A 20,411-nucleotide genomic window follows, 5' to 3' on the forward strand; every position below is an offset into this window, starting at 1 on the left:
CTTAATTGGAAATTTTCATGCAAAATACAAATTACAGCCATCAGTTTGATTTGAGGTACAGTAACTGTGAAATACCCAACATAAAACTATTTTGGGTTTACCAACGCCTTTATGTTAATAGATTACTTGTTAACATCTGTCAAATCCTACAACTCAGGATTTCCCATTCTGAAGTGCTGTTTCAAGCATCAACATCCAAGAATATCTGGTTACAAAAAGCAGAAATACACAAACCAATGACACCATTAAAGCTAAATAAACTATGTATTGATTGCAAAGTAATTTATAATCGGTGCCACGCCACCAGACAAACGAAGCTCTTCCACGTTCCTGGTTCTGGGTTTGTGGAAAGTCCCACAGAGCACAGGGAAGAGAAAAACTCGGCTCAAGGAACTCAACTCTTGCTTTTATAGTCCATAACAGCATAATATAGAGAGCCTTGGACCTTCCAAGCTTTTCTCAAATTTTGATAAACCTTTTTTTCTTTTCTTTTTACTACTGCATTCAGGTTAAAACTTGAATAGTGGATTGAGCAGAAATGCAGAACTGTAGTGCTCTTCCCAACTATATTTTTTAAATTAAACAAAATGCCCACTTCTGCATAGATTTTCAGAAGCAGTGTTCTTCCACTGCTGATCATATACCAAAGATAGAAACTTAATTAGTAGCTGAAGTCATGGAAGACTGGTAAAGTCTTAACCAGCATACAAAGTTTGGACCGGCATTACCGGATCTTGGCCATGTCTGTTAAATCAAAACCCATGTGTAGACAACGCTGGGTCTAAGTGGCCACTAATACTGACTTTGGAACCACGTCCTTCCACCGGGACCACAGCCATCCCCTCGGCTGTGCTGCTTGGAGCCATTAGCGAGCATCAGTCCCACTGCTGAAACTCCAGAGAAGGATGCATCCATGTGTCTTGGTGTTGAATACACACACAGCATCAGCAAGTGTATGAACTGCTTAAATACAAAGTGCTTGCAGTTTCTGAGCAGCATCTCAAGGGAGTTACAGGGGGACAAATTCAGGCCCAGGAAACGAAAATGGTTAGCAAGAGAAAGTACGTACGAAGAAGGACTGAAAGGGAACTTGACAGAAATGTGCAAAGATAAAATGTGCTGAGAAGCTTCATGATGTTTCTACTCGTCAAGAACTGATAGTCGCATGAGGCGGAAATTTCCCTTAGAAAAATACAACCACCCATAAAACTTATGAGGTATCCATTACTAGGCACAATTAAAACCATCTGCATGTTTATTGTTGGGTATTCTGTAATTAATCCACTGCAGACTTCTTGAATCTTGCAGTAGTAATTCTAGGCTACAAGAGATTTGAACAGAGCTTTGCTGTACGATGCTGACACCTATTAATAATTACTTTAAGATAGTGATTTAGGAAAAAAGGGTATTAAATTTACCCAGTATGTCAACATTTTTAAAAATAGTGTTATGACATAACCCTTTTGTATTTAACACAGTTAAGAGAACTGTGGTTGTGCCTAACATTTCTGCTTGAAGAAGTATTTTAGAAAGGAAAATACAAACCTTAGAGCTATGTAACTAGAACAGGACTCCCAAGTACTGTAAGAATACAGCTACATTCAAGACACCACACTGAAATAAGTGAAGATAAGGATTTGCTTTAGATGTTTATTAATCCAAGGAGATCTTCCATAATAGAAAAAACAGAGGCTTTAAATTTCGCAGCTCTTCCTTTAGAGTTGCATTATCCTTGAAAATGGAATGGATAAGTGCAAGTTCTAGGAGGAAGATCAATTTTAAATTTGACATAAGTGTATCACTGAAATTGATATATTGCATCACAAAATGCGCTATCACCACCAACAACAATGCAAAATTGTTTTGCAATTTATATAAATACATTTCTTGGAGCAAAGGAAAGCAAAGTTCTAGATCCATTCTTAAAAAAGATGCTCCTTGCTACCCAGTCTAGCGACACATAAAAGCACCCTTGAAGTAAGACTGTATTCCTCACACCAAGATAAAATTCTTCCCTTGACTTGTGACTTGAAAAATATAACTGTTCCAGAAATGACAATGGCACTAAATTGGTTATTTTCCCCTCATTTTTTTCATCTGCTTTGTATATAGAGCCTTGTCACTGCTGCTCTGTCATGTATTCTGCCATGAGGCAAAAGCGTCTCATCTGTCCTAAAAGGTTCTCTTAAATTTTTTGGGATGCGTAACAAGATAAGCAGATACCCAACAAGCAGATGTTCAGACATGATTTATGTTAAACTGGGCATTTTTCAAGGTCAAGGAATGCACAGGAAAAGGCGTGCTGTAATTATGTCTGTCACCTTTTTCTACAAAAATAAAACCTTGTCTAGAGATTATCTTGAGGCCGGAGTACACATGGTACATGCTCATGAGTTACACATTCAAAAAACCCCACAACAAACCAGTTCTGCTATATGTACTTGGCCAGTCAGCTAAAGATTCAAAAGTACTACGTGGTTCTCATACCACTACTATAATGGCTACTCTGATTCAAGGCTTAATTTTTTAGACTTTTTCACATCAGGTGCAATATCCATCCTTTTTAAGTCCAGAATTTGCTTTTAAAGTATCCCTTTGGTATTTGGCTAGGGCAACGTGGCATTATAGTCCTGGCTCAGTCTCTCACATTAGCACTCTGTGCGCAGGTAATTGTATTTGCCAAAGACAGGCAGACCAGAGAGAAGTGACTGGAAAAACCCATTACACCTGCCCAGAGAAGCGCTAGCAGTTGTGCAACAAATGGAAGGCAGAGCATGGTGCTGGTCAGCTCATCAAGGAAACCCCAAACCACGAATTCCTGCTACTCTGCTGATGCAAAAAACCACACCACACAAACCAATTTTCTGAAGACTGCATTTTGAGTATCATAATATATATATGTGCATTTCTTTTTTACAGATATAAACTCAGTTTATTTTTAACCTGTATTTAAATTTTGGAGGCTTACATTAAATTAAGGTAGCTTGTTTAATATCAATTGTAACAGCAGGTGACATTTTTATATAAAAACAGCCAAAAGAAAAAAAAAAAGAACAAACATTTGATTTAAAAGACCTGACACCAATGATCTCAAGGCAAGATCAAAAACCTATGGATTTTTGCTTTTAGAAAAGAAAAAGGGGGCGTTTAAGCCAACCCATTCACAGCATCTCCCTGCTGGCTTCTTCAAACAGTGGTTTTGATAGTGGTCCCAGAGGGAACTGTATTTTGCCTCTCCAGCTAAAATACTAGTTACTATAGCAACTTTGAAGGAAGAAAATTGTGGCTTCAGAAATGAAAGATTGGCAAAACTTCAAATACACTGTCTGGATCAGGCAGACAACAGCACACACTAATGCTAGGAGTGCAAAAAGAGGGGGAATGAAATGCAAGAGTAGTGCACCTGCACTACATGTGCTGGAAAAAGAATATTTTGCAAAATTAGGGGAAACAATTGCATTCATAGATTGTAGCCCAGATTAGCCAAATTAAATTGTTGTCTTTTTAATAGATTGCATATATAGATGTTTCATCCACATAGTTCAGTTGACTCTTAAGAGCAGAACTTCACATCTTATTTACCTGCTTTAGAGAAGATAAGTTTTTCCTCAGTGCTTACAGTACACATTTGTATCCAAATTTCACCTTGTACAGTGAGATCTTTAAGAAAAACAAAGGACACAGAGGGTGTTGCTATTTTTTTTTTTTTAGCAGCAATGAAATATCACTAACCCCTTTTTACATAACCGAATTCAAGTCACAACCAGAGGTGACTGCACCACAAAGTCACCAGGTACAAAACTGCTAGTTCATTTTAAATTAATAACTCGAAATTATTTTCCCCAATACATCCCTTGTTTTTTATTTTTATTTTTTATAAACAGCAAACATTTTGCTATTTTTGTACATAGGCTAGCAGGCTTGTTTCAATATGAAAGTGCTAATTCATTTACAGATTTATCAGTTATGTAGTGCTACATTAAGTGTCCAATATTCTACATATGAACAATCTTGATAAATGGAAATGATGAAGATTAAGTAAGGCTATCTGATTACCTTATCTTATTTACATTAAAAGAATAGACACCCAATAGGAAGGGAGAAAAGGGAAATAAATTGGGCAAATACTCATACCGCCACAGGTGTAAAAATTAAGTCTGCCTTCTAGCTTGCACTGTAAATGAGACATTTTAAATAGTCCTGCAGCCCATGCCTATTTTTTTTCCTCAGAAAAAGAAAAGCTGCCTTCATGACATCCCCTCTTGATTTCCGATTTCCAAAGTGTGTCATTTGAAGCTTTAAATTCAGATTCTTCCTATCTTCAAAAAGACCTCTGGTTTGCTTTCCAGTATTAGGTTGCATGATCAGGTCCCACTTCTGGGGCTTTTGTCCAATCTATTTATCAATTAGTTTAGAGTGAGTTGTAGATAACATGAACCAGTTCTGGAACCACTATTGGGAGGAACACAAGCTCTTCACTACAATCACACAGTAGCAGGAAAAGTGATAATTCAATTCATTCCTGGGGCAGGGCCTCCAAAATTAAATGAAGTTGGCACAACTGGAGCATTGAATTTGTATCCTCCATGCTTTTCAATCATTTTGGATTCTAAAACAAAACAAAAAACAGAAGGAAGATATTTTAGTGCGGGGGGGGGGGGAAGACAGATTAAGATTTTGTGACTGACCATTTTGAGTCTCTCAGACACAGATTTAACCTGGGGTTACCCAAGAAAGTAATCAGCACCTACAAAGTGGAAATGTGCCAAGCCCCAAACAACAGATGGACGAATTATTTATTTATTTTAATTTCTCAATATTGTTATAGCTATGCTTAAATTAATTTATATTTTAAAAAGCCCACACTTTAGCTTTTGGACACGAGTATGTAATTTTCACATTTCAGAAACAGGACCTGAATGAATGCTGGACTTCTAAACTTGCTAACAGGCACCCAATTCTTTCTGATTAACATTAATAGACTTTTCAGTCAAATCAATAACAGAGCACATGTACAGAAAAGCAGTACACAGATATTAGCTAAATTTTCAGTGTTCCTATCTCAATTCAACAATATAAGCAGAAATAGCCACTGAAACACCAGAAACATACCTTTTAGTATACACACATTTCCCCCCCATACCCAAGCAGATAATTTAATTAGAGTTTAGGTTACTAGACCTTGTAACATAATTCTGAGAGAAAACTACCAGTCTCACTTTTCATTTTCAACCAAACCTTAAGATCTTTAGGCATCTGAGGTCCACATATCCATTGCTGTAACTAAAAGTGATAGTTAAGCTGTCTGGTTTTACTAGCTGCATATTCTGTCCTTCAAAGATTACTTAAGACTGGTTTTTACAAGCTCTAATACATGGACAACTGAAAATTAGGTTGGTAAAGAGCAGATAGAAATGTGTATTTCCATCTATACATTTCTATCTACACATAGAAATGTGTATTTCTGTCTACCTTTACTACAATCTAGATAATGCAGAAAACGGTTTACATTATTCCCAGCTTAAGATAACAATGCTTATTAATGTCTTATTTCCAGTCTAAGAGCTTTCTCCTACCTCAAAATAGTTGCAATCTCCCTCTTTCTGGGAATACAGGACAGCTCGTATTATCTAGAGGATCTGCATTTTGTCTCTGTTTCTTTGGAAACAGGCCAGAAAAATGTTGCCATGGCTGATGAAGGACGGGGGGAGAACATGACCTGGGGAGCATCACTTTGTTCCCTCCCGGCTCCATAGTGCACAGACAACAAATCTCTTAGCTTATGGAAATTCTTCTTAGCTACATTAATGAGAGATAATTATATTCCAAATCCTTCTAGCAGGATGTCCCCATGTGTGGTAAGTAGCCTACATGGAGCATCCGTATGCTCCAATAGTCTGCAAGATTTTACTGTAAGGATCTAGTTGCTTAAGTTAAACTTCACAATCTGAACCTAACTTGCTCTATGAATAAGCAGCTGAAAAAACTCCAAACATTCTTTTTAAAACAAATGCACAAGTAGTATGTAACCTCATCAGTATGATGTCTAGTGCTTGACAGGGTCACAGTGGAACTGTATTTTACAATCATTGAAAGTGGATCATTCTGGACGCTTACAAGCTTTGTGAGGTAATTTAGGCTGTTTTCTGACAAAAACTACTTATAAAATGTGCATTCTTACTACCCCAGTCTTTTTATTGAAAGGTTTCTGAACTTCCACTTTGAAACATCTTGTAGTAATTGCTCAATAAGATGCAGGATACGAGACTGGACTGATCACTCAAAATTCAGCCTTGACTTCAGAAAGTGATCTATATCGGCTTATTCTCAAACACCTGGGAAAACTTGCAAAACAAAAGAAGAAAACTGAAGATCTGCTCACTTCCCTATATTTTTAAATCTGTATTATCTGTATTGAAGAATAACAATCTGAAATATTTAATAGGCTTAATGATGTAGCTTTACAGATGGATAGTACTTCCATAATTCAGTATTTTCCCACCCATAGAATCACTGTCTATCCCAGCTGGACTAGGTCACATCAGGAAATAATTTATCAGCCACTTAATGTGTTTGTTACCATACCTGGAGTTCATCCACCTTCAGGTAATCAAATAAATTGTTTTCAAATCCAAGCAATTATGACAAATATGCTTTTATTTACTTGGCCATTTCATTAAGATGTTTCTATCATTCCTTACACCTGTGGTATGCCATACAATTTGTGAATTGAGGCTTTGTGACCCGACAATCTTAAGAGATTTCAAACATCTCTGGAGTGTAAACCAACCCTGCTTTGATGAAGACATTATCAGGCTTGAATTATAGGCATTTTCTGTATTATGCTTCTTGAGCACATAAACAGCATTCAAACAGCAAAAGCAGCAATTAGTGGTATAAAGGGGGAAAAATACCATGTGCTGCCCGCCTCTGATCTGCCAGAGTTGCTATGTCCTGCAATTGTTTTCTTTGTTCTTCATTAAGACCCTGTGTCAAAGCTTGGTACCACACAGGGTTACGATTCTGAATTGCTGCAAGAGAAAGAAAACATAAGCAAAAGGAAAGCGTTCATTAAAATGTTCTGTAACTCAAAGCTTACTAACTCACTACCATTCTAATCAGAGTAATATTCTGTTAGTGTTACATTAATTCAAGACATTTAAAAACACTAATACAACCTCTGACCTCCTCCCTCCCACCATAAATTCATTTAAGCATCTCCCCCTGCTCTAGAAGTTTACTGACAGCTTCCCCTTTCCAAAGAAAGAACCTGTTCAAAGCGCATATCGGAAAGCCTGTTTGGAAGCTTTCAACAGGTTCTGGTTTACAATGGTATACACTAAAATTAAGTTAAAATACAACTTGTGGGCCAGGAAAAGAAATAAATTTACTTACTCTGAAAAATTGTTTTAAATATCTGATATTCATCAATAGGGTTGTCTTCATCATCAATAATTGTGGAATAGCCTTCCAAAGCAGTCTCTTCAGCATCATCTTCTTCCCAGTCTTCATCATCTCCATCTTCACCTGCCTGTTTTGCTAGAATTTCTAGATATTCTTGACCATCTTCATCAATGTCATCTTCATCACTCCCCAATTCCTCTGAGTTAAATATCACACACAAAAAAGTTCGTCTCAAGAACAGTAAGAACAACTCTTTAGGAAGATGGCTGATTATGCAAAACAGGCAATGGAACTGATAACAGTGTAGTACAGACTAGAAAGGGGGAAGCTCATTTAACTCCTCTCCTAGTGCCATGGTCTTCCCCCGCCCCCCCCCCAGACACTTGTCCCTCACACCAACTGTGTAAGTGGGGAAGGAAAATTTCATTGTCATAAAAATGTATGTAGAAAAAGGTATATACAGATAGTTTGGAACAGCACGTGATAAAACTAAGCAAAGCAATATTTGTGCTCCAAAGAAAGTTTTAAATAATGATGAAAACACTTTTAAAGGTGCATTCAAAAGGGCTGTTGAAAAGAATGCTTGAGAAATACAAAACGTAATAGTATGAATGGTGTATAATGAAAATAGTCTGGAGAGTCCAGAATTCAACAGCAGAGATCAAAAAGAAACTAGGCTTTAAGACAGATGAAAGCCAACAGATATTCCTTTGAGCGTAGAAAACTGTTCCAGCTCATGGGACAGTTTGTAATATATAGCCCAAACTGTACAATGGATTAGAAGGATTCCTGGAAAACTCCTTCTACTGACTCTTACCCCTCACTCAAATGGGAAACATGCCCCAGTAATAACTCCTTTCAGCAATGACAGCATCCACACACAAAAGCTAGCTTGATGTAACTTTGAAGAAACTCAGCCTAGGAAGTTAGTTTAAGAGGGACTGGAAAGTAAGTCAGATATGCTGGAAAGTTGTTAAAAGATGTCCAGTGTTCTACTGTAGCTTTTGATTTTTGGAATTAGGGAACCCTGAAGAATTCCATAAAGGAACTCAGCATCTCCATCAGAAAAAATGAAAAATACAAAGTAACAGCAATGTTTCAGTTTCCGTACCTGTTTCCTCATCTTCTTCAGCTTCATCATCATCATCGCTGTCATTTTCATGCTCTGCATGACAGGCATATGCTCTTTTCAATCCATTAAATAAAAGGATAAAAGCTGGCAGGATCTGGCCAGCAACTTGATTTAAAACCTGTGGTATTTGCTCCAGATCAATAAGAGCACACAAACCAAGCACACACATCTTTCTATCATGAAGTCTACAAAACAAAAGGGTAAAAAAGTCACAAGTTTTGTTATGATTTACAAGCAGGTAATATAGAGGTGTATCACAGAGAATAATCTTCAAAATTAGAAACACTTACCCCAAGAAACAGTCCACGTCATTAAGCCACTGTGTTATGAAGTGATTAGTGACAGGCTCCACATTATTGGGAAAACGAAGATTTTCCAATGTATTTAATAGTAAATGAGGATTGTAATACAAAGCAGCTATGGCAACCTGGAGGCACATTGTTCGCAGTTCACTTGTTTTCACTTCTCTGGTCAATCTCTCTAACGCAGCTTCCACAAATAAGGGGATACACTGAAGAGTGAGAACCATTACAAATTTAGTGATCAAGATAAATTTTGTAGTTCTGTATTTCACACTGAAGTTGAGAAATGGCATAAAACCAGTCTGGCGCATAAATACAGAGGGTATAAAATGGAAATAATTTTTAATTGCCAGCAGAAGTCATATACAAAGATGAAATGAAAAGGTGAAAAGATTTAATCTACTCCAAGCACATGGATTTTGTGACATGCACAGCAGATGTAATTCCTGGTTCTAGAATCTTGTGTTTTAAAAATGAAAAATAGAGAAAATGTGTGCACTAGAAAGTCCAGAAAAATCAACTTAGTCTTTTTTAATATCCACAACAAAGTCAAGAGATATTACTAACATTCCAAGAAAACAGCTATTCAAAGGAGTAGTCTCTTCAGAGATGCCACACTGAAAAAAAAAATTCGCTATAGAAGATTTTCTTTCAAATAAATTAAAAATTAAAGTTTCCAGGGACCATATCTGCAAGTATTAAAAAGCATGCACAAAATGTTTAAACAGCTATTATACAGTGCTTGTCATGTACACAGTGGAAGCACACAAATTCATCTCTCAAATTCCAACTTCCATATGTGCATAATGAAGTCCCTGGTTCCTCTATGACATTAATTGGGATTCTAGGAACTTCATTTTCATTCTTATTTATTTCAAGGCTATTAACTTGACAGATTGAATAATTTTCATGAAATATTCACTAGAATTAACTTAGAATATAATTAATCAACTTTCAGAACCAAGATGCTCCTAAAACAGTACTCTTCCAGATTCACGAAAACACTTGAGTTTTGCAGTGTCCTAAATTCTGGAGACAAAGTGTGCAATAACTATCTCTGCAGTGCTGTTAACTGAGTAACATTGAAGTAGAAGACAGAATTATTAGTCACACTACACAAATTTCTCAGAACAGAACTCATGTTAATACATAATCAATTCATATTTGAGAATAAAATCTTTTAAAAATATTAGTTATGGCAACCAAAGTTGTTACCAACCTGATCAATGCCACGCCCTTTACACTGAAGAATAATTACTTCTAACAGTTTTGCTGCATGACATTCTGCATCTTCTCCAGCAACTCCTGTAAGGACCTGAAAAATAACAATTACTGTTGATGATATCCCTTCAAGAAGTATTTTCTATATACTGCTTTGCTTTGAAAAGCTGATATAAATTTACCCACTTATTACAATGCTAGCATAAACATCCATCAGTGAAGCAGCCAAATCTAGAGCAATGGCTCAGTATCACAACTAGAGACTGAAACATTGCTGAATGCGGGTAAAATTAATCTACATGTACAAATATTCAATAACTCTACGGACGCAAAGCTTACAACAACTGTATAAGCATCAGCTGCCATTTTGCAAAGGTTTATTTCCATACACAAAACAAGAAACTTTCTTACGCATTCATGTACTGAATTTTGTAAAAATTATATTTACAAATTTGGGATATCCAGTGGGAGACCATGCAACACCTAAAACTTGTGTTAAAGATTCACTGTGCTCAGCTAATAAAACACTCATCACTAAGAGGTTATAAAAGGCTAATTTCCTTTTTTCTATATAAAAAATGTTCAAGTATTTACAATCAGCCTAATCAGGCTGGTTGCAACTTGTTTTCAAATAAAGGCTGGCAACAGTTATTCACTATAGTATTTAAACACCTTCAGAAGAATTATTCAGGAAATACCATGGGCAGGGCAGCTGACAGTTCACCATAGTTCTTATATAGACACAACACATGATATCCAGAAGTGGAAAACTGAAATCCCCACAGATTACTATTAGAGATTATAAAATGTTAACACCATCTTATAAAGAAATATTCATTTCCTCACATAGGGCTAACATTCTGGAAAGCTTTGCATTCTACATATTGATTGGATACAGAAAGCCCAGTTGGCAGCTACCTATAATACACAGGGGCTGACAAGCTAAGTTAAGTACAGAAACACTGCCCAAAAGGGACTGGACTGAGTCAGAACAACTGCATTCTGCTTCTAGCTTTCATCACTGACTTGGCATGAACTTGGGAAAATAATTTCCTATTCCTATCCCTCTACTTTCCATCCCTACTCCACTTGTTACAGCTAACAGATTTAAGACCTTTAGCATACATATGGTATGTGGTATCCTAGCCATAGTGAGGCTACAAACCTCAGAAAAAAGAAACCATCTACCTTTTGCAGTATGCATACGCGTTTTGCATGCCCGTATGCACAAAGTGTATTACACAAAACATGCGTGCACAAAACCCGGGTTGTTTAATCTGCTTTTGTTGTGTATGATTTATTTTTCCCTTTTAGCAAAAGCATGCATCTGAAATTTGATGCAACCTCTTTAAATTTCTCTGCAATAACTTAAGTAATTTGTGGAATCACAGAGGATGTTAAATAGCATAATGGTTTAAAAGCAGATGTCAAAATTCTCCAGTTTCACCGTCTGCTGTTGTGGAAAAAAGTACCCAGTTTAACAGTGTATTACTTCAGAGATCACAGGTTTTGTTATCACAAAGGAATCTACTTACCTTCTTGCACATACTGTAGATCATTTCAAGATATTTTGTGTCTGACAGAAGTGTATCTGTATCAACAGTAACATAATTGTGCAAGAGAGGCATCATGTCTGTATTAAAAGAAGAATGATCACAGATATTGTTTGCATGTTTTATTAGACGAGCTGTTAAAATCAGGTTGAAATCTATGTATTAATAAGTTAATTATAGTTCTCACTTAAAGTTTGTCAAGATAAGCGTGCATCTAGTCATGGATGCCTTTGCATCCAAAACAAGTCTGGTTGCAGCAACAGCAGAATAAAACACTTCAAGCATAATCTCAGTTCAGTGTTCTCCTAACATTTCAATCAAAATGCAATTCATTGTATGGTTGAAATCATGTATGTGAAGCCATTTGGCTTTCTGATTTAATTGTGTTACTTACCAGTAAAATAATCAAAGCCATCCTGCTGAAAGACTTCAAAAACAAGAGGAAGAAGCTGCCACATTTGTGCAGAAACTTGTTGACAGGTCAGACTATGAGCCAAGGAAAAGATCTCCTCATAGAACTCTAAAACAAACAGAATCTAGGTAAACTTAATGCCAATCCCATACACTTAAAAAAATAAGCCAACAAAAGTACAGATACCTAATACATGCTGCTGCAAAACTGTTCCAATCACTTGCAAACAGATCCCTTCCAGCTGCTGGGTAATCTGAAAAAAGGAGATTTATGACTGTTTTCAATACTTTGGAGTTGAAATTAAACACATTTTAAAATAAAATTACTCAAAGCAGTTTCTATTTGTACAACATAGTCTTCTAAAAACAATTCAAAATTTCTCACATTTTAGAGCACTAAATGTATAAAAGCAGCACTCTTCGCTAAAGATTTGTAAGATAGCTTTTAATATGAGATGTTTTTGGAATATTCTTTGAATATTAGAAGAATCTCATTATAGGGTATCCTTTAAAAAGAAAAGCCTGACAGTAACCCTATGCAACGGTTCAGTTCCGTTAAAACACAATAAGTAAATGTATATATCAAAGGGGTAAGCAATGGAAGTTGCCTGTTTCGGAAAAGTGACATTTCAAAAACCAAAACCAAACAAATACCAAACCACCTCCCAAACCTAGCTTAGGATGTTCATATGGTATGTGGACAATCAGTCTAAATGCTGGTCTACAGATTCAGACGCTCTTCCCAATTAGCATTTATTAGTCCATGGAACACTAACAAAACAGTCATTAACCTGTTTAGGGCACTTACCTTGCATAGGGACAAATAAGGGTTGACTTTCTGGTCTTAGCTATGCAGAACAGGATTTGAAACTAACCAGCTAAATACCTTATCTCTTGGAACACTGGTCATGCTGTGTGAGATGTCTCTAAATATAAATGTTACTGATCAATGTTTTACAACTGAGTTCCTCAAAACTAGCATATTGTTACACAAACTTTTCATTTAGATAGCAAGAATTTGCTGACAAAAACAAGTACATGAAAAGCTTGCTGAGCAGCTTTAGCAACAAGTAAATGAGCCGAACTGGTCCTTGGCTTATTGCATGGCAACACTGGACTCCGCCCTTGGGCATTCAGAATTCGTATGCTGTTTCCTTAGTAAAATCTTCAGAGCCCTGAGAGTAGAATTTATTACTGAACTGTTCAGTCACTAAAAAGCTATAATGTATTTATCAAAAAACAGTAGCTGACTTTGTCAAGAAGGATTTTAATCAGCAATAGCATCTTTTGAACAAGCTTTACGCTGGACAGAAGTTAGTTCATTCAGTACAACAAAACTAAATAACAAAAGTTATCACCACGCTGGAGAATTCTACAGTGCAGATTAGGCAGGTAAAAAACCCTACCATTTAGCATAGCCACAACAGCTGTATTCACAGACATTGATTCTGTTGCAGAGAGCAAACTATGTCAGGAGAGTCAATGTTCAAAGCTAACTGAAGTTTTATCTATTTTCTTTGAAAGACAGACCTCATCAAATCAGATGGGTTTTTCCAGCTGAGCTGACAGTTCCATCTGTTAGAGACAAGTTGCTTCCACCTATCTGAACAAGAACCTGGATTCTTATGGGAAATACTGTGGCAACATTTATGCTCTATTATTACATGTATTGTGTTAGAAATGTGACCCACTGTTACAACTTTGTTGCATGGTAAGTACTTCACTGTTTTCCGTTTTAAGATATTTTTAGCTGAAAGGACAGTTTTTAAGATAACAATGTCAGGAACACTGGAACTACAAAAGACTTTCAGTGTCTTAGACAACACATATTAGCTTTAAAGTAATTTTTACTTACTTCCTTGTGATCTTCAACTACACTGAGAAGCGTATCAATAGTATTCAAGATTCCCATTGCTGTCACTGCTTTGTCATCACTGCCCTCTTCATCTGGTCCAGTCTGGATCACCTGGTTAAATGTCATTGCCTGCATGTAATAGCAAAACAACCCATAAATATGTCATTTAATGAGGACATGCTTGGAGATGAAGAACAATTGTGCAAGTCATTCTACACAATTTAAGGAGGGCTTCTGCTAAGAAAACATGTATGAATATTAGAAGGTGACTGCTCCATTCCAGAGTTTGTTTTCAAGATTGATAAAATTTGAATGTTAAGCCATTTGAGCTGTCATCCTGTATCCATTCGTGAATAGAAAGATATAAATGACATTGCTTTCCATGCAAAAGAATACATTTTCTACGAGTAAGTTTTTCTGACACAAGGTTTAATTGGTAGCTGAACTAGACTGGACCACTTTGCAGGCATTCCCAGAGAGGACACGCAAACAATTTAGTTTTAACTCCAAGGCAAGGGCCTTTAATAGGGAAGCACTGAGCTGACCTCTGCTTTTGAAACCATTACTACAACTTGCTAGATATGGCCATGCAAGCTGTGAATTTCTCCTGCGGATTCAGTTTTATTTTCACATTACATACAACATAACATTATTTTCACACCGTATTTTTTATTAAAAATCTGCTCTTTTAATTTCCCATTTTAAAACAGAAAACCTACATCGCATTGTAGAGACTACCTAAAATGTGCTACCAAAAGTCATTAACAACACTATCAGGAGAAAATACGTACAAAGATTTCTCAAACATTTCTGTAATCATTCTTAGAAATTTCCATTTAGTTCAAGTTATGAAGCCACTTTTGAGAAAAAACAGTGTAAATGTACAAGAAAATTACTTGTCTCAAATGCACTCAAGCAGACTGGAGTAACAACAGCTATCGATTGATGGACAACTATCTTAATTTTAAATACCAGTATTTCACATATTAAACATCTTCCTAAGTCACCAGAAAGTCTTACCAAATGCTGTGTCATTTCTACTGCAATTGGGGTAACTTCTTCACTATATTCACAAATCATCTTCTGAATCACATTCGTAAGATCATCATTTTCAGTCTCTCTTATAATATGAAGTAAAGCTTGCATTACAGGTCTAATGAATGGAGTAATATATTCTTTAGCTGTAAAACAAGTGGAAATATTTGAATTGACATTCTTACAAAACTACAGTATCAGTATAAGAGAGCCAATATATAATGTTTAGTGCTTTGGCATTAATATGCCAAAACCATGGGTAGTATAAATCATTATAGCAATACTAACATTCAGAACAATTTTTTTAATAAATGTATACCGAAAGGATCACAACTGAAGTATGAAAACCAGAGTTATACAGTCTTTATGGAATGCAAGATTACTTATCAATGCAAATTTTAATTGAACAGGAATGGGTGCCTACGCATTTTTGTCAAATTAGCTAAAGTACCTGATATAGAATTTATGTTTGCTTTGTGGCTTTTATGCCAGCTTCAGGAATACTAACCAGTGTAAAGCCTACCAGGATAAAGACAACTTTTTTAAAAAAATAAATTTTAACATGAATGAATGTATCCTGAGACAGATATGCTTATATTGCCACTGTATTTCTGATTCAATGATTACGTGCTGTAAAACTGGATTTATTGTACCATGAAATTATGATAATGTTATTTATAAAAAATACAAAATTTTCCAGCTGGAAAATTACAATAAATGATTAAAAATTGCAATTGCAAGAAGTAAATTAACATCAGGAAAGAAGAGAACAAGTCTCCCTGAACATCACGATATTAATGCCCATTTCATTAAAGCTTGCTGTAGCTTTAAGAAAAGATGGCTACCTTTCTCTTGATTACTTATCAGAACTTGCAGTGCTATTGCAGCTTCCACTTTCACAGGCATTTCCCTATCATCTATCAGACACCGTCTTGTGAGTTCTAAGGCTGTCTGGAGATTCTGGTCACTCTTAAATTTGACTTCACAAAAATAATGAAGAACCCAACAAGCCTGAAAAAAAGACATTTAACAAATTTAGAGTTACAAAACCTACAAGCAGGATTATTGACTACTCATATACCCATAACCTACACAAATTATTAAATCTGAAGTACAACTACTGTTGAATGAAGATACTGGAAAACTTTTTAACAGATGAAGATGTTTGAGAGTGTGGAGGCTGGCCAGTGGGAGGCTTGTCTTTCAGACATCACTAGACCAGTACTATGATCTCAAGTTCCTCTTTGGCCGCAGATTTTGTGTGAGCAGTACAGTCTAAATGCAAAACACAAATAGACTATACCACCAGACACAGATGGAAAACTATGCACACAGTTCTGCAGCCATTTTAAAACTACACAGTAACTATCTATAATCACACATAAAGACTGATAGTAATCTCTTAAATAAGCATACAATTTATTCCAGAAAAGGTGCTGAAAGGAGTGCATTTGTTAGAGGGAAAAATTTAAAGAATATTCCTGAACTCTTCAGTTGGAACAGACAGTGTACAGTAACACTTATTGTCTTAACAAGAAATCTTAAACTTTCTTACCCGTGCTCTCATGTAACCCAGCTCACTGCTGAAGAGAGGGAACACATGATTCTGCAACATATATTCCATCTGATCTTTATATATCTTCTTCTGTCAGAATATGAATAGAAACACATCAGCTTAAAACTTTGTATAAAAATGCATTTCTAATCCAGTAAAAATCATCACATATAAAAGTGTGAACAGCATAACAAAACCCTCAGACTTTTAACTTCCCCCTTTATTAAAGTCCGTTAAGCGACAATGAAATCCCATATTAGTAATTAAACCTGGATCCTACATGGACTTTTATAATTTTCAGTCAAAATAGTGACATGTTTTTTCCTGTCATTTTTTGACTCCTAGAGACACCTTTTGCTTGCCAGTACACTAGTCTGGTATCGAACCCAAAAGCGGTCAGGGAAACTTCAGAGCTGTGGTCCAAATACAAGTCCATGCCCTGCATCTTTTTTGCTACCATTCTAATTGAGCAAGGTTGCTAATTTCACTTTATTTCCTCTCTTCTATACACAGAAAAGATCTCATTAAATCAACAGCCTCTCACTGGATGGATTTTTTTCCTTCCTTCCACAAAAAAAGGGAATGTAGTTAAGTGTAGCAGAGGAAATGGTGTAGCAATTCTTACTAGAAGCAGAGAACTTAAAGGAACTTAAAACAATAATCTGAACTTGAACATGACCTAATAAAACTTGTGTAATTAAGCTGACAACAAAACCAAAACAATTAAGTTTAACAGCTTTAAAAAAAACTGGCAGTGAATCAAAAGCTTGTAAACTCAAAGAGCTATTCCCATTTCTTCTAAGACACTACATCTGAAAGAAAGGAAAGGAGGAAAAAAAAAGAACCAAAAGAACCACCAGATATGTTATGCTTACTTTTAGGAGAATTTCAGCCAAAGAACCGATCATATGTAAAGCACCATCTTTCTTACGAGGGTCAGCATTTGGCTCCGTAAGGATCTGATAACAAAAGCCCATTGTCTTCTGCAAGACCTAGATTACATGTAAGGTTAGTCAAAGTATTTCAATCAATCGTCTCAGGTACCATTCTCAGTGCTCTGAAATGCTTAAATCTCTAATCATCTGCTCCAAGTCTGGAATTTGGATAATGTTTTATGTCTTTGTTATAAACACACAACGTTCTTGATAGATGGGTCCTAGGGGAATCGGCAAATAGAAAAATCACAAAGAGACCAGTGCAAAATAAAGTCGAGAGCAATGATAAATTTTAGTGTACTACAATATGACAGACAGCAGAAAAGTAAAACTTTTATTAGTAGTTCTTTCAGCAAATGGAGACTATAAACTAAATTTAGCTAATGTACTTAAGCAAAATCCTTGAATCACTTACCTCTTTCCTTTTACTACATGATGTAAACAATAACGTCTGAGCAGCAGTTGTTGGAGAAATGAAGTCTTCAAATACATCTATTAAGTAAACAAATAACAGCTATAAATTTTGGTCCTTTACTACAGTTCATGATCCTAATGTAATCTAATGATTTAATATGAAACAAAAGAGCAACAATTTTCCTTTTTTTCTTAGGTGATTAATCATGCTTTCTTACCGCAGATATTCAAGACCAAATATGACTGGAGATTCCCGATACACTATGTTTCACCTTTTTCATGACCACTGGCTCTACATGTTTAATTTGAAATTGTATGTCTTTCTTATTTTTAAGATAAATCTTTTGTAACAGCAGAAGCAGACACAGCAGTCAATTTCTGAGATATGTTATTCGCTGTACAGGCAAGCATTCATAATTGATTGAGTTAAAAATGCTCAGTTTCTTACTTCACTGCCGAAGAGGATTATCAAAGCCTTGTATAATACCTGTACTGTTTACAGATCTGCCTCTGACCTGAGGGATAAGAAACTCCCAAACCCATCAAGATTCCTTGTAAAAAGGAATAAAAGTCCTAGTGGAGGGAAGAATTTGTTCAGGAATTCTCAAGTGTCTTCTTTCTTCCCCAGCCTGAAAGGACTGCATAGACTTACAGTAAACCCCAACAACTAAGTAGCAAGCCACAGGAGGTGAAATTAGACAAGTCTGGAATGCTAGGCTTACTTCATAATGTTTCATTTACCATTACGGTAGATCTGTTCTGAACTGTGCCATGTGTGAAATTCCTTAAGACTGTAAAAACTCCAGGGCCTGAAATATTAGCTGTTGTAAAGCATAAACTTTTAGGAACATTACACTTATCAAATTATTGTTAGCAAGACCTGGACTGTTTGACTTGTAACAAAAACTTTGTAACTGTCAAAATTAGCTACTTTTTCAAGTGCAGCAACACCTGTGTCACTGTTGACTGTCATACGTTATCTGTCATTTCCACCAGTATATCCAAAAGTTAACTATATGAAGTTATATTATTTGGGTAATACAAACTGTTTTTATCTTTTTTTCCCCCCTTTTAAAGATTAAAGCCATCTATTTTCACAAAAAACTACAAAAAACCCATCTTTGTGTGAAGTCATATTTTAACATGAGTAGATTTCAAATTCTCACCAAATTTCATGCGAATATATTCATATGGATCTTCTTGCCAAAGCTCTTCATCAGCATCTGTATAGCACATCAATGGAAAAATAACATCTTGGATAATTCCCTGCAATAAAAAAAAAGTTGAAAACAGGCTAGCACTACTAAATCAATCTCTATACTCTGTCCTGTATTTCACAGATCTTGTCCATCTTGTCACTTCTCATACAATATGGTAACATTCTAAAAGTATTTGGACATAGTGGATTTTATGTGCTACCTTACAAAAAAGGGATCTTCTAACTTAAGGTAGAGCTACAATACAGCACAAGCTATTACATTTGCTTTCGATAATGGTATGTGGAGATGATTCAATGCCATAAATCCAGTAGTTAACACCATCTCCAAATTTGTTGTGCTGCTGTGTTAAACTGTAATCTTTAATATATTAAAGCACAAAGGACTGACAGCAAAAAAGCAATTAGCTAGCTTTGCTCATGTATCAAGGTAACCTTCACCAAACACGCTTAAACTCTTTCCACCAGCAATTTATAACAGAGGTCCCTAAAACTTGTTTCTAGCCAGGCTAGAAACAACATACAACAGACTAATGTACTAATGAGTGATTTAAGTATTAAACCCCGAAAATGGTTTACTTGAATATGAGGCTTCAGATTCTTCCAGGTGACTGCATGTGACACTCCTTGATTGATGTAATTCAGTGTTTGCTGCAGAACTCTAGGAGCCATGTACTGCTTTTCCTTGTATTGATACAACACCTTCAGCAACACCTAGAAAAATCAGATCTTGTCAATAGTTTATACTGAGCACAGACCACTTTAACCAGAATTCTACCCTCACAATCCTACATAAGAACCCTCCTAAACTGAACAAAACCCCCCTGTTTATTCATTAGACTAAAATGGGTACTGACTAATCCTTCTACTAAATGTCCTTGTTAATTTTATAAGGCAATTTGCGGCTCATATCAGGTGCTGCACATCTTTTAAAAATACAATCCTTTAACAAGACAAAACATACATGCTAATTCATCACCAACATAGCCCAGGGGACCTTTCCCTCCGAGGTTTATTATTCCATCTTGCCACTCTTTGGGGGCAGAAATTCATGCCCAAAGACTGGATTAGTAAAATTCCCTACACTCACACAGTCTACTTATTCTTGCCTATGTGCAACCTTACAGTAATGACGCTGTATGAAGAATGTATGTGTACGAACATTGATGAACCAGCCTCTCCCTTTGGCCTTCTGGCCTCAATTCTTCTCCTGAGGTGGCATTCAGAACTATTCACAGGGATTTACGTTTCTTGAAGTCCATGGCTCTCCATGAATAAGGACATGAAATGGACATGGGACCATTACTAGTAATTAAATTCCAGCTCACTGGAAAGTTTGGTATTGGTAATGCAAGGGGGTTTCCTTGTAGCCCAATCC

At 36.1% G+C, this 20,411-nt stretch overlaps 1 protein-coding gene and 1 non-coding gene across 2 annotated transcripts in view; both read right to left on the reverse strand.

The window, feature by feature from the left end:
- Positions 1-1,630: 1,630 nt before the first annotated feature.
- The window catches only part of IPO7 (importin 7), a 38,530-nt gene continuing 19,749 nt past the window's right edge, over positions 1,631-20,411 (reverse strand). The window contains exons 9-25 of the mRNA XM_050896816.1: positions 19,613-19,747; positions 18,984-19,083; positions 17,819-17,895; positions 17,344-17,460; positions 16,469-16,558; positions 15,759-15,924; positions 14,899-15,059; positions 13,879-14,007; positions 12,211-12,277; positions 12,007-12,132; positions 11,595-11,692; positions 10,058-10,153; positions 8,827-9,047; positions 8,516-8,721; positions 7,396-7,602; positions 6,915-7,031; positions 1,631-4,609 (exon numbers count right to left, since the gene is read on the reverse strand). Coding sequence (XP_050752773.1) covers positions 4,512-4,609; positions 6,915-7,031; positions 7,396-7,602; positions 8,516-8,721; positions 8,827-9,047; positions 10,058-10,153; positions 11,595-11,692; positions 12,007-12,132; positions 12,211-12,277; positions 13,879-14,007; positions 14,899-15,059; positions 15,759-15,924; positions 16,469-16,558; positions 17,344-17,460; positions 17,819-17,895; positions 18,984-19,083; positions 19,613-19,747 — 2,211 coding nt within the window. The 3' untranslated portion in view covers positions 1,631-4,511. The remainder of the gene's footprint in view (positions 4,610-6,914; positions 7,032-7,395; positions 7,603-8,515; positions 8,722-8,826; positions 9,048-10,057; positions 10,154-11,594; positions 11,693-12,006; positions 12,133-12,210; positions 12,278-13,878; positions 14,008-14,898; positions 15,060-15,758; positions 15,925-16,468; positions 16,559-17,343; positions 17,461-17,818; positions 17,896-18,983; positions 19,084-19,612; positions 19,748-20,411) is intronic.
- Positions 16,073-16,254, reverse strand: LOC127017467 (small nucleolar RNA SNORA23). Its single transcript, XR_007766601.1, has one exon. It is a non-coding gene; the product is annotated as a small nucleolar RNA SNORA23 (small nucleolar RNA).

Source organism: Gymnogyps californianus, chromosome 5 (genome assembly GCF_018139145.2).
Source record: "Gymnogyps californianus isolate 813 chromosome 5, ASM1813914v2, whole genome shotgun sequence".
Classification (NCBI taxonomy): domain Eukaryota; kingdom Metazoa; phylum Chordata; class Aves; order Accipitriformes; family Cathartidae; genus Gymnogyps; species Gymnogyps californianus.